The sequence below is a fragment of the Tupaia chinensis genome, unplaced genomic scaffold, assembly GCF_000334495.1.
Source record: "Tupaia chinensis unplaced genomic scaffold, TupChi_1.0 Scaffold000057_1, whole genome shotgun sequence".
Lineage (NCBI taxonomy): Eukaryota > Metazoa > Chordata > Mammalia > Scandentia > Tupaiidae > Tupaia > Tupaia belangeri.
Genome location: NW_006159515.1, coordinates 2018427 through 2031283, shown reverse-complemented (window position 1 = coordinate 2031283; position 12857 = coordinate 2018427). Strand labels below are relative to the sequence as shown.

Genomic DNA, 12857 nt, shown 5'->3' with positions numbered 1-12857 from the left:
GAAAAAAATTCCCAAAAAGGAGAAAAATAAAAAAAAAAAAAAAAAAGGAGAGAGAGAGAGAGAGAGAGAGAGAGAGAATGGAATCTCACTCAGGATGTGCATGACTAGTCTTCCTTATAGGTAGGTAGGTAGTTCTATCCTTAAATTACGTGAACATTTGCAGAATCTTTACTAGTTTGTCTTCACAGACTCAGGATGACCTAGGGGTTCTCACACAAATAATTTCTTATCTCTTACAGCTTTAGCTGGGGTTTTTGTCATTCAGCATTTGTACAGTGGTTTTGGGTTATTTTCACTTTTTGGCTCTTATGATCAATGCTACTATTAACAGTTACACGGACATGTTTTATTTCCCCTGGGTATTTACTTAGGAGTGATATTGCTGGACATAGAACAACCGTGTTTAAACTTTGGAGGAATGTTTTCCAAAGGGACTGGACCACTTTACATTTTCACTGGCCGCAATTGAGACTTCTTATTTCTCCGCATCTTTGTCAACACTGGCATTACCTGTCTTTTTATTTCAGCTATTGTAATGGGTGTGAGGTGGTATGTCCTTGTATCTGCATGCATGTGAGAGGCAGACAGAAACATCCTTGACAGGGTCTTGTCACGTTGCTATCCACCACTCCCAGCCCTCCAGTTCTTTAGGATCTAGAGTGTTGCTGTCCATGCCTGAGCCCAGCATGTTTCAGGCTCACAGGGCTGGAGAAGTGAACCTGTGGTCAGCCATGTTGCTTCCTGCACAGCAGTTCAGTAAGCTTCTGACAGTGCCATGTAGGCCAGGCCTTCTTGTGATTTTGACTTGCATTTTTGTGATAATTCGTGATGCTACGCATCATTTCATGTCCTATTTATTGTCTTTGGAGAAGTGATTAATCAGATATTTTGCCCATTTTTTAATGGATTTTTTAAATTATTGTAATACATTATTATAAATGAATTTTACACATAAAATTGATGGTCAGTGATTGTGGCTTTAAGGATGTAGTAATTGCAGAACAAATATTGGGTTGTTGGAAAAGTCATGCCATTTTGGCATAGGAAAACGAACAACCGTGTTTAAACTTTGGAGGAATGTTTTCCAAAGGGACTGGACCACTTTACATTTTCACTGGCCGCAATTGAGACTTCTTATTTCTCCGCATCTTTGTCAACACTGGCATTACCTGTCTTTTTATTTCAGCTATTGTAATGGGTGTGAGGTGGTATGTCCTTGTATCTGCATGCATGTGAGAGGCAGACAGAAACATCCTTGACAGGGTCTTGTCACGTTGCTATCCACCACTCCCAGCCCTCCAGTTCTTTAGGATCTAGAGTGTTGCTGTCCATGCCTGAGCCCAGCATGTTTCAGGCTCACAGGGCTGGAGAAGTGAACCTGTGGTCAGCCATGTTGCTTCCTGCACAGCAGTTCAGTAAGCTTCTGACAGTGCCATGTAGGCCAGGCCTTCTTGTGATTTTGACTTGCATTTTTGTGATAATTCGTGATGCTACGCATCATTTCATGTCCTATTTATTGTCTTTGGAGAAGTGATTAATCAGATATTTTGCCCATTTTTTAATGGATTTTTTAAATTATTGTAATACATTATTATAAATGAATTTTACACATAAAATTGATGGTCAGTGATTGTGGCTTTAAGGATGTAGTAATTGCAGAACAAATATTGGGTTGTTGGAAAAGTCATGCCATTTTGGCATAGGAAAACAGAAAAAAAAAGTCATGACTTTTCCAACAACTGAATCAAAACAATGAATAATACTTGATATATTTTTTAGGGCTATTTGTGGCATCTGGTGGATTGTAGATCATTTGATCATTCTCTTCCTTCTTTTCTTAGGAGTCTATTTTGCAGCTCTGGAGTTTTTATAGAATACTGTAAACAATTGTCAAAGTTGTTTTTCAAGGAACAGAAAAAGTTGTGACTTTGTCCTAGTAACAGACTTTTACAGTTGCAGTCAATGCCTAACGTTGCAGAAACAGAAAGGTCAAATGATTCTGGAAATGGTGAGCACAAACCTGAGAGAAAGTCTCCTGAAGAGAGTCTACAAGGTGCTGTAAAATCTTTCTGTACAAGTGCCTCAGGAGCACCCTTGAGTTCCAAAGGAGATGGTCATTATCCGTGGAGTTGTCCAGTGACTCATACTCGGGAAAAAATTTATGCCATCTGTTCGGACTATGCCTTTCTCAACCAGGCCACCTCAATCTACAAGACTTCAAATCCAGCCCGCCCTTCTTGCCTCCCTGATAATACCTCTTTATCTGCTGGAAGTAATTCATCAAGATACATTGGTATCCCTACGAGTACATCAGAAATAATCTACAATGAAGAAAATAGCTTGGAAAACTTATCCAATAGCCTGGGCAAGCTACCTCTCGCATGGGAAATTGACAAATCTGAATTCGATGAGGTGACCACAAATTTGAAACACAAATCAGGTAAGGAAGGCACCATGAAGTTCATATGAGAAAACAAACACTGTGTCTTGCATATTCTTGCCCTTTAACTCGTTTTCCTTTTATAATACTGGACAAGGGACATTGCTATCATCTTGTCTGTCATTGTAGTTAAAAAAAAGGAATTTGGACATAGGACATTTCGTTTGTGAATTTGTTGCCACTGGAAATTTTAAGCATAACCTTTACATTTTGAGAGCTTCAAAAATCTAAGAATGCTATAAAATACAGATATTATAATAAATGCATAGTAGCTTAGACAAAGTTAATGACATGGCTGAGCAACATACTAGTGTATGTATGATTTTCAGGGACATGAAGTCATACTTCCTGATTAAACATCTAGTTTTCTCTTCTGTGTAACATTCTGGCTTTTCTGTTGTTAACATTTTTTGAGCACCTAGCCAGACTTCCATGTACTACTGAATAGGTTGTGCCCTGTGCAGTTTAAGAGGGCACTGTTCGCCTGTGTATACATGTCCTCCTCAACTGCCATGAGTGGTCCTTTGGCAGATACTTCTACTTTTGACTTTTCTTTTGAACTTTCAATAACACAGGAGTTCTCTTAGGTAGATAGTCTTTTCCCCATTTTATAAGTGAAGAAATTGAGGCTTAGGAGGGATAAGTCTCTTGCCCAAAGTTACACAGTTAGTAAGAGGTAGAATTTATATTTATATTCTACCTCTGGGCTTGCCTCTGATAATTTTATAAAACTCCATTCTTTTGTAAAATCATCTTGTTTCACAGGTGTTATGTAAATTTATAATTTTCATAGGTGTGAGAGGGATTTCACTTTGTGTCTGTATTTATGAGTAATGATTCTGTAATCTCCTCTTTTATAATGTCTTTCTCTGTTTTTTCTTTTTAAATTTTTGCCATAGTGCATGTGCACTCAACAGTGAGAGAAAGAGGAAGAGAGAGAGAGAGAGAGAGAGAGAGAGAAGTCCCCCAGAAGGTGATCTCTCTCTCTCTGGGGGACGGCCACACAGCGGTCTCCTCTCGGATTGTTTTTTTCCCACAGTTATAACATCACTGTTTTAATATCATGAAATACAAGTACAAAACATGGTACAAATATGCTTCTTACTACAAGGAAATGAAATCATACACTTGTGTTTTTACCAGAACCTGTATTGCCCAATATTAGCCACTGTATCCCAGTGGCTATCCACAGGGATTTTATTTTTTATTATTCCTATGAGGTTTTATTACGAATAAAAAAGCTCATGACTCGTTTCAACCATTGCAGATTTATAGTGATCTTAATAATATTCTGTTCAAGATGTTTGGAGAACTGTTGAGAAATATAAGATCATTTTAGCCAAGAGTATTGTAGGGATATTATTTCACGTTGGCCAAGATCTCCATTATGTTGGCGTTGCAAAGACATTATGCACTTACTTGGGGCTAGAAAAAATGTTGTCTCAATAGCCCTCTTACTGTGTAGGAAGGCTAATTACCATTTTCTGCAAAGCCCAGGCTATCATAATATAATAGTCATTGGTTAAGCAGTCATTTACAAAACCCCATTTACAGAAGACAAGTAACAGCAATGGAGGATCATGAAATCCCCCAAGTGCTAAAGAAAAATAAGTACAAATATTCAAACTGTCTGTCTTTCCTACTTCTCAAACAATGCAACCTCAAGTGAGAGTAATATCAGCCAAGAAAGAAGAAGTTAACCAGGCTAGTGTCCAGAGAATACCTCACAGTTTTCGGCCATTTCAGCTAAGCGTTTTCTTATGACAGACAAAAAAAATGGTGAAAGCAGCATTAACTTTGCTTGGAAATATGAGAAAAAAAATACTAGTTTAAAAATATCAAAACATTTTCTTTTATAAATAGATAAAAGTATGTTAATCTTTTTTTAGGTTTTAAACATCATTCTTACTGTTAAAAAATCAAAGTTGTGTCAATCTTCAGGAATAAAGATTGGGGAATTTAAAATAACATGTCCAGAAAACTGAACCTTGTTTCTAATTGCCAGCATTATGCTTTGTTCTTTGTAGAATCATTTTTGTGTCTTCTTTTCACACCCCATTTATAAATCCTAGCCATAGTGACTTCTGTGGTAGTAAATTGATCTCAAAGAAAGTCAAGGTCTTTCTCAAGAGAATCAAGATTCTTTTGTGGCAGTCGATAAGTTCTTTTCCAACAATGCCTGAGCTTCATCAATATCATATTCAAGCATTACATTAGCCCCCAACCACAGACCACTTTATCGGTAGGAGGAACTGAAGCTTTGCAGAACAGGTTATCTGCCAGCAAGAGTCTGGTCTCCAGTGAACTGGTGGACTCTTTTTTCTTCTGCATATACTTTAGAATTTCCAAAGTCTGTTTAATTTCAGGAATCTGACCTTTAAGTCTTCTTTTCTTTTGAGCAAGGTTGAATTCCATGAACTTATACTTCTGATATTGTTTATCCGTCTTCTTTAGTACTATATCTGCAGTCTCATTCCCAGGCTGTTTCATGAAGGAATCTACATTTTCCACAAACATGGCCTCAGGAATCCCCAGGTGCAGCTGCCGGCCATTCCCTGTGGCCATTTGTCTAGTGCCACTACCCTCCTTAGCTGTTGCCATCTTGGGAAAGTTAGTGTGCGACTCTCCTCTTGGAATTTTTGGCATTCATGTACATGTGCTCAATGTGATTTTCAAGCCACTAAGTCTGGGACTCGAACCATGATTTGTCATGTGGGAGTCCAGCACCTTAACCACCACACTATCTGCTGGTCCTCTCAGTTTTTACTTTAGGGCTATACAGGTTTCCTAAAACAAGTTGAGAAGTATTTTCTGATGGTTTTCAGAGGGATGTTAAAGTCTGTAACTATAATTATGGAGTCATCTTGATTTCCTTTATTTTCTGACAAATTTTAGATCAGGGACAAAAAATTGTATTATCTCCCCAATGTCTATAGAGCCTTTAGTGACAGCTCTTCTTTTGTTCCTGATATTAGTAACTCATTTTTATTTCTTTTATTTTTTATTTTTTAATTGTCTAAAGTGCATAGATTGCCAAAAAGGGGCAGAAAGAATGAGAGAGAGGGAGAGGGAAAAAGCACTACCCTAAGGGTTGTGGTTATGCTATAATATTTTCTCTTCTAATTCTCCATCCCATTAGGATTTGGGGTACACATGCACATGCATCTGGTATGTTTTACAAGTTCCTGAAACTGACATTCCAACTGCATGAGTGGCCATGTGGGATCTGGCTCCCTTAACTCTAGGCCACAGGGCTGGTCCTTCCTTTTTACTTGATCTGTCTATAATGATTTTTATCAGTTTTGATTGTCTTTTCAAACCAGCTTTTAGCTTTGTTAATTTTCTCAATTCTTTGTTTTCTATTGCATTTGTTTCTGCTCTTTACTATTTTCTTCTCTTTTTCTTACTTTGGGTTTACTTTACTCTTCATTTTTTTGACTTCTTAAGGTGGAAGCTTAAATCACTGATTGAAGACTTTTCTACCATAAGCCCATAATGCTTTAAATTGCTCTCTTAGGTATTTCTTTTGTTGTAGCCCCCACATTTTGTGACTTAATTTGAAGAATTTTCTAGCATCATTTGTTATTTCTTCTTTGGTACATGGATTACTTAGGTAATCCATGCTGTTTAATTTCCAGATACTTGTTTTTTTTCTCAATATTGATTTATAATTTGATACCATTGTGGACAGAAACCGTATGATTTCAGTCTTTTTAAATGCTCTGAAATTTGTTTTATGATCCAGCATATAGTCTGTCTTGGTGAATGTACCATATACACTTGAAAAGAATGTTCGTTCTGCAGTGCCTGGGCGTGTCTCTAAATATTAATTAGGTCAGTGTTTAAAGTGTCGTTCACATCTTCTGTGAACTTCTACTTAAATTTTCTCTTTGTTCTATCAGTTTCTGAAAGAAAGATGTTAAAAATTGCTAGCTATGATTGCGGAGCTGTCCTTGCTCCACTAAATTCCTTTTCTTAAGTACACATTTAAAAATTATGGTAAGTTACACATAACATTGGCCATTTTAAGCATTTTAAGCGTACATCTAGTGACATTAGTATGTTCATATTGTGCAGCCATCATTCCTGTCCACTTCTGGGTCTTTTCATTTTGCTAAATTAAAGTACTATATCAATTCCACACTCACTCCCCATTCCCTCTTGCCTCACCCCCTGCTAATTCCATCCTACTTTCTGTCCCTGTGATTTTAACGACTCCAGGTACTTCACAGATGTGAAATTATACCGTATTTCTTGTGACTGGCTTATTTATAGTCACCTCTGCACTCTTTTGGTTACTATTTACATTGAATATCTTTTTTTCATCTTACAATTTTTTTCCTTTCAAGTTTATTTATTTATTTCTTCTGTGACTGAGAGATAGAAGCTCCCACAACTGGCCCTTTATGCTATAATGCCTTGCTTTCTGTCTCTGCCTCTGCCCTCCACATCTGCCTCAACAGGCTGGATCACAGGCATGTGCTTGCCTGCCCAGGGTGCTTAGGGAGGACTTGGGACATGAACCCAGAACCTTTCTCATGTGTGTCTAGTTGTGTTACTGCTGTGCCATCACTCGGCCCCTCCACCTTCTACTTTCAATCTAATCATGTCTCTAGATCTCAAGTGAATGTCTTGTAGACAGCATATAGTTAGATTACTTTTTTTTTCCTTTGGGGAATGGCTATGCCGCAGTCCCTTCTCCATTCTTTTCTTGGTATCTTGGGTATGCAAGCACACACGTCTGGTGTGTTTTTCAAGCCACTGGGGCCAGGATTCGAACTGCAGTCGGCTGCTTGAAATCCTGCTGCTCTACTATACCACAGGTTGGCTTGTAGATCACTTTTTTCTTTTAATCCATTCTGCCAACCTCTGTCTTTCAAGAATTTAATCTATTTATGTGTAAAATAATATCCCTAACAAGGAACTTACTTCTGTTATTTTGCTATTTGTTTTTTATAGGCTGTATAGCTTGCTGTCCCTCACTTAATACATTATCATCTTCTTTCCTGTTTAGTTGATTTTTGCAGTAAAATTTTTTAATCCCTTTCTCTCTCTCTCTCTCTCTCTCTTTTTTTTTTCGGTTTTTAGCTGTATATTCTATAGCTATTTTCTTGTGGTTTCCATGGAGATTATATTTAACATCTTAATGTGACAGTCTAATGTGAATTTAAATGTATAAAGTTACATCACCTTAACTTCAAAAACATAAAAGCTGTTTTGTACATAGCTTCATCTCTACTCTCTTTCAGTTGCTGGTATTACAAAAATTACATATTTTTATATATTTTGTGTCTAGAAACAAAAACTTTTTTTTTATTTTTTAGTTTTTATTTTTTTTGGAGAGGTTTTCGCTATAGGGCTTGTGCGCTCGCCAGACAGACAGAGAGAGACATAGAGACAGAAAGCGAGAAATCACCCCCCAGGGGGGATGGCCATGCTGCAATCCCTTCTCCTCCATTCTCCTCTCAGGATCTTGGGCACGCACGCACACGCGCCCGGCGTGAGTTTTAAGCCACCGGGTCCAGGACATGAACCGCGGTTGACTACGTGGGAGTCCAGCGACATAGCCATTATGCTAACTGCTGGTTCCCAACAAAGACTATTTTTATGAATCAGTTGCTTAAATAATGTAGAAAACAAAATGTGGAGTTACAAAGTAAGTTACAATAATACTAGTTTTTAAACTAAAAATAGTTTTAAAAATGTGTTAGTTTTTTAAGTCATGTAGAGTACAGAAAGTAAAGTTGCAAATCAAAGTTAAAATAATATTAACTCTTTTATAATACCTATGTATCTACCTTTGTAGAGATCTTTATATGAATATCAATCTTTTTATGAATTTAAGTCTCTATCCAGAGTCCTTACAGTTCAACCTTCAAGATTCTTTTAGCAGTTTTAGCACAGTGGATCTAATGATAATGAATTACCTCAGTTTCTGTTTGGGGACTTTTTTTGTTTATTTATTTATTTTTTTAGCAGAAGAAAAATAGTTTATTAAGTAGAAGTGAAAATACATTTCTAAGAAGGTAAGACTGAGCCTGAAAGAGTGACTCAAAAGTCTTTCTGGGAATGTCTTAGCTTCTTCATATTTGTTACTTTTTTTTCTTTCTTTCTGGGGTGGGGAAGGGAGAAAGTACCCTCAGTGGGATCTGGTCATGTTGCAGTCCTTTCTCCTTTTTTCCCTTCTTTTGGGATTTTTGGCAAGCATGTACAAGCACTCAGCATGTTCCTATAGCCTGATGGCTATCAGGACTGGGATTTGAAATGATCAGTTGGCTATGTGTGGTCTGACTCCGTTAACCACTATGCCCCATAACTGACCATTAAGTCCTTTATATTTGAAGGGTAGTTTTTTTGATCTAGGATTCTTGAATGACTTTTTTTTTTTCTTTTTTCACTTTGACCATACTAGTCCACCACCTTCTGGTCTGCAGAGTTCTACTGTAAAATCTGTTGATATGCTATTGATGTTTCCATGTATGTGATGTGTCCTTTCTCTTGCTACTTTCTAGATTCTCTTTGAATATTTTGATTCTAATGTGTCTTAGTGTGGATCTCTGTGTTCATCTTACTTAGCTCCTTGAGCTTCTTGGGTTTTAAATTCATTTTTTAAAATCAGATTTAGGAAGTTTTCAGTCTTCTTTGGATAATTTCTCTAACCCTTTTTTAGTATTTTTTTTTTTTTTCTGAAACTTCTGTAATAAAAACATATGTTGGTCCACTTAATGGGATCCTGAAGGCCCTTAAACTCTGTTCACTTTTCTTTAGTCTTTTTTCTTTTGTTTTTCTTTCTCAGACTCAGTAATTTCAATTGTCCTGTCTTCTTTAAATTCAATAGTGTTTGCTTTTGCTTGCTCACATCTGCATTTGAATTCCTCCAGTTAAGTTTTCATTTTAGTTATTGTATTTTTCAATTCAGGAATTTCATTTTGTCTTCTTTTTAGTTCTTTAAAATCACTTTATTGATACTACCATTTCACTAATGCATACATTTCCCTTTAGTTCTTAAAACTTTTTTTTTTTTAAATTTTGCCAGAGGCTATATATGTTCACCAAAGAGAAAGAGAGGGGGGCAAGAGAAAGCACAAACCATAGAAAATGGTAATGCTGTACTTCCATCTCTTCCATTTCTCCTTTGTGGGATTTTGGGCACACATGCATACATGCCTGATGTACTTTTCAAACTGCCAGATCCAGGACTCAAACTATGCAGTTGGCCACGTGGAACCTAGCTTCTGTGTCTACGAGGCCACAGGCTTGCCCTCTTGAGCATCTTTAAGACAGTCGTTTTAAAGTCTTTGTCAGCAATTCTGCCATCTTATCTTTCTCAGAGATAGTTTCTGTTTCTTGTTTGTTTTTATCTTTTGAATTGGATATACTTTCCTGTGTCTTTGTTTGTTTTGTGATTTTTTTTGTTGTTGTTATTGTTGGAAACTGTACTTCCACATGTAATATAATTGTGTAATTCTGGAAATAAGGTTCTTCTCTTCCCCAGGGTTTGTTGATTTTTGGTTTTGACTGCTTAGGCTGTGTCTTGTGTTGGTGACTATCCTGTGATGTAAGCCTAAGGGCTTCTTAGGTGTTTTTAAAGCCTGCACCTTTACCTGGTATGCACAGTAACTTTCTAAGTTTTCCTGTATATATGGTTGCTTTTGAATTTAAATGTCTGTTTTCTAAAAGGGAAAGAAGAAAAAAACAAAGGAGAGGAAAATCTGAAAGACAAAAAAAAGAGTATTGGCTCTTTAAATCCCTTGGAAATTGCTTCAGCTATCAGGGTGAGGCATGCAGTGATGAGGGGAGGGGTAGCAATGGCTGTCCCCTACATATCTGTTCCTTAGAGTTCAGAGTCAGCGATCAGAGTGAAAATCACCAGTTTATAGGACATGGCCCTTTTTGCCAACCTGGCTCCCAGAAGCTGCCTGCAAGCTGCTGCAGGATCACACTCAGCTGCGGAATGGGCAGCTATTACCATGCTGTGGGCTGAAATAGACTGAAATTAACCACAATGTTCTGCTCCAGTGTTCTCCTGGAAGTTGCAATCCTTTGAATAGACTCCAGAATTCCAAAATAGGTCCATTAGATATACTCTGCTGCTTCAATTTTTGAGATTGGGAGATAGATCCCTGTGCTTCCTACTCTCCATTTAATTTTGTTAATTTTTTTTAAATGTAGTTTGAAGCTCTGTTATTAAGTGCACACACATTTATGAGTTTTGTGCATTCTTATGGATTGACCCTTTCACCATTGTGAAATGTCTTTTATTTTCCTTGGCAAGATTTCTTATTCTGAAAGCTACTTCGTTTGAAATGTATATAGTGGCCCCAAGTTTACTTTGATTATTGTTTGCTTTATAGATCTTTTACCATTCATTTGTTTCTGTTCTAGAATTTACATTTTCTTTATAACTCCTTTTTCTCATTTGAGATTTGCTTTTGTTAATTTACTATGTCAGCATTGTATGATCTCAAAATACATAGTTATAATACCTACTTTAAAATCCCGATTCTCAAATTTCAAGATCTGGCTCATCTGACAGTCAACCTTTTCTTTTTCTCTTTAGAATGAGTCATATTTTGCAGCTTCATCACCTACTCAATAATTTTGGCTGTATTCTAGATAGTGGGGGGTGTTATGTTATGGTGACTCTATCATCTCTCTCCAAAGGTTGTTTATTTATTGACTTTGGGAAACAACTAATTTGCTTCAATTAAAGCTGCAAATGATGCCTCTTTAGGACAGCTACAACTCAATTAAGTTGTAGCCCTGGCTGCGCTGCTTAGGGTCTGCTTTGTGTATGTAGGTTCTGGAGTCAGCCCAAGATTTGGACCAAATTTACTCACAGAAGCTGGGCTTTCCCCTTCTCTCTGGCTAGGTTTCCTCCTAACGCACTTTCCAGTGATGGCGGGTGCCCTGACCTCTGTCTTGTAGTTCTTATAGTAAAGGAGATGGTCAATTTTCTACTTTTATTTGCTATCCTTATACTTTTTCTGAGAGCTATTGTAGTATACGTATGAGTGCATATATAGTTTGTGTGTGTTTGTGTGTGTGTGTGTGTGTGTGTGTGTGTGTGTTTGGTTTTAGGATGTGTGGGTGGTTGTCGGTAGTTGAGGAATGCAAGAAGGAATATGGTAAAAATAAAGGGGGCTGTGCCTGAAAGTTACTACTGGGTTGATATGCTGGAGAGAAAGAAGTGTTCAGGTGTTTGTCTTTTGTTTTCCCATCTCAAACTTCACCTTGACACAGCATTTTTCTCTCGATTTGAATGCAGTATTGCCCATAGGACTAGCTTTCTTTGAAGCCACGTAGAGACTTTGTGACATACCCTCATTTGTACTGTATATGCCATTTATTCCAGGGAGAATCAGAGGGCAAGCTCATGAAATCCTTAGCAGAAAGTATGAATGTGGACCACCCTGAGGGCCTGTTGAAGTCACAGATTGCAATTTTTTCATTAACCTTAAAATTTTAAGTGTCTGGGAAAACTGCTTAGGGAATTAAGTCAATATCAGGCAGTGAAGATGCTTCTAGAAATCTTGGAAAGTCATTTTTCTGTCTTCTGACTCAGATTCATCTTACTGGTGAAGGAAATTTGACACAATGAGTCTTTGCTTGTTTGCCAGTGGTTGTTCAGCTTTGAAAAATCATAAGTTCTTTGAAGACTTGCAATTAATAATTAAAAAAGAAGGCTGGGACCAGCAGTTGGCATAATGGCTATGTCGCTGGACTCCCATGTTATCAACTGGGGTTCAAGTCCTGGCTTAAACTCACGCCAGGCACGTGTGCATGTGTGCCCAAGATCCTGAGAGGAGGATGGAAGGATGGAGGAGAAGGGATTGTGGCATGACCATTCCCCTCTCCTGCCCCCAGGGTGATTTCTTGTTTTCTGTCTCTCTGTCTGTCTCTCCAGCGAGCACATGTGGCAAATAGCAAAAATGTCTCTTTTAAAAATATATATACACACATACACATACACATTTCTATACACACTTACACATACTCAGGATGTGTCATAGACCTGGATGTAAAAAAAGTGCAGATCAGGGTCTAAGAGCTGAGCCAAATGCTGTACTGGAAACTAGAATTTGAGCGAATGAAGTGTATTTCTTTACATGTCCGTTTACTAGGCATGTATCTGTGGAATCTATGTTTTATAATTTATGAGTAACTCATAAAGATAAAATATTTGTCTTTAGTTATTTTTATAACAGATTTGATTATTGCATTTAAAATAAGAATATGTGTAAAAGGTATTAAATTATTTGAGCATAGCTATCTAAAATGTTAGTAGAATTCTAATGAAGTGAGTCTATTTTTTTTTTCTTTTTTTCTTTTTTTTTTTTTCACTATAGGGCGCGTGCGCTCGCCAGACAGACAGAGAGAGACATAGAGACAGAAAGCGAGAAATCACCCCCCAGGG

At 37.3% G+C, this 12857-nt stretch overlaps 1 protein-coding gene and 1 pseudogene across 1 annotated transcript in view; one reads left to right on the top strand and one right to left on the bottom strand.

Annotated features, from left to right (window-relative positions):
• LOC102489684 (DNA repair protein complementing XP-G cells) overlaps positions 1-12857 on the top strand; it is an 84614-nt gene that overhangs the window by 4087 nt on the left and 67670 nt on the right. The window contains 1 exon segment of the mRNA XM_006141506.3: positions 1842-2440. Coding sequence (XP_006141568.1) covers positions 1963-2440 — 478 coding nt within the window. The 5' untranslated portion in view covers positions 1842-1962.
• Positions 4448-5041, bottom strand: LOC102488876 (prefoldin subunit 3 pseudogene; annotated as a pseudogene).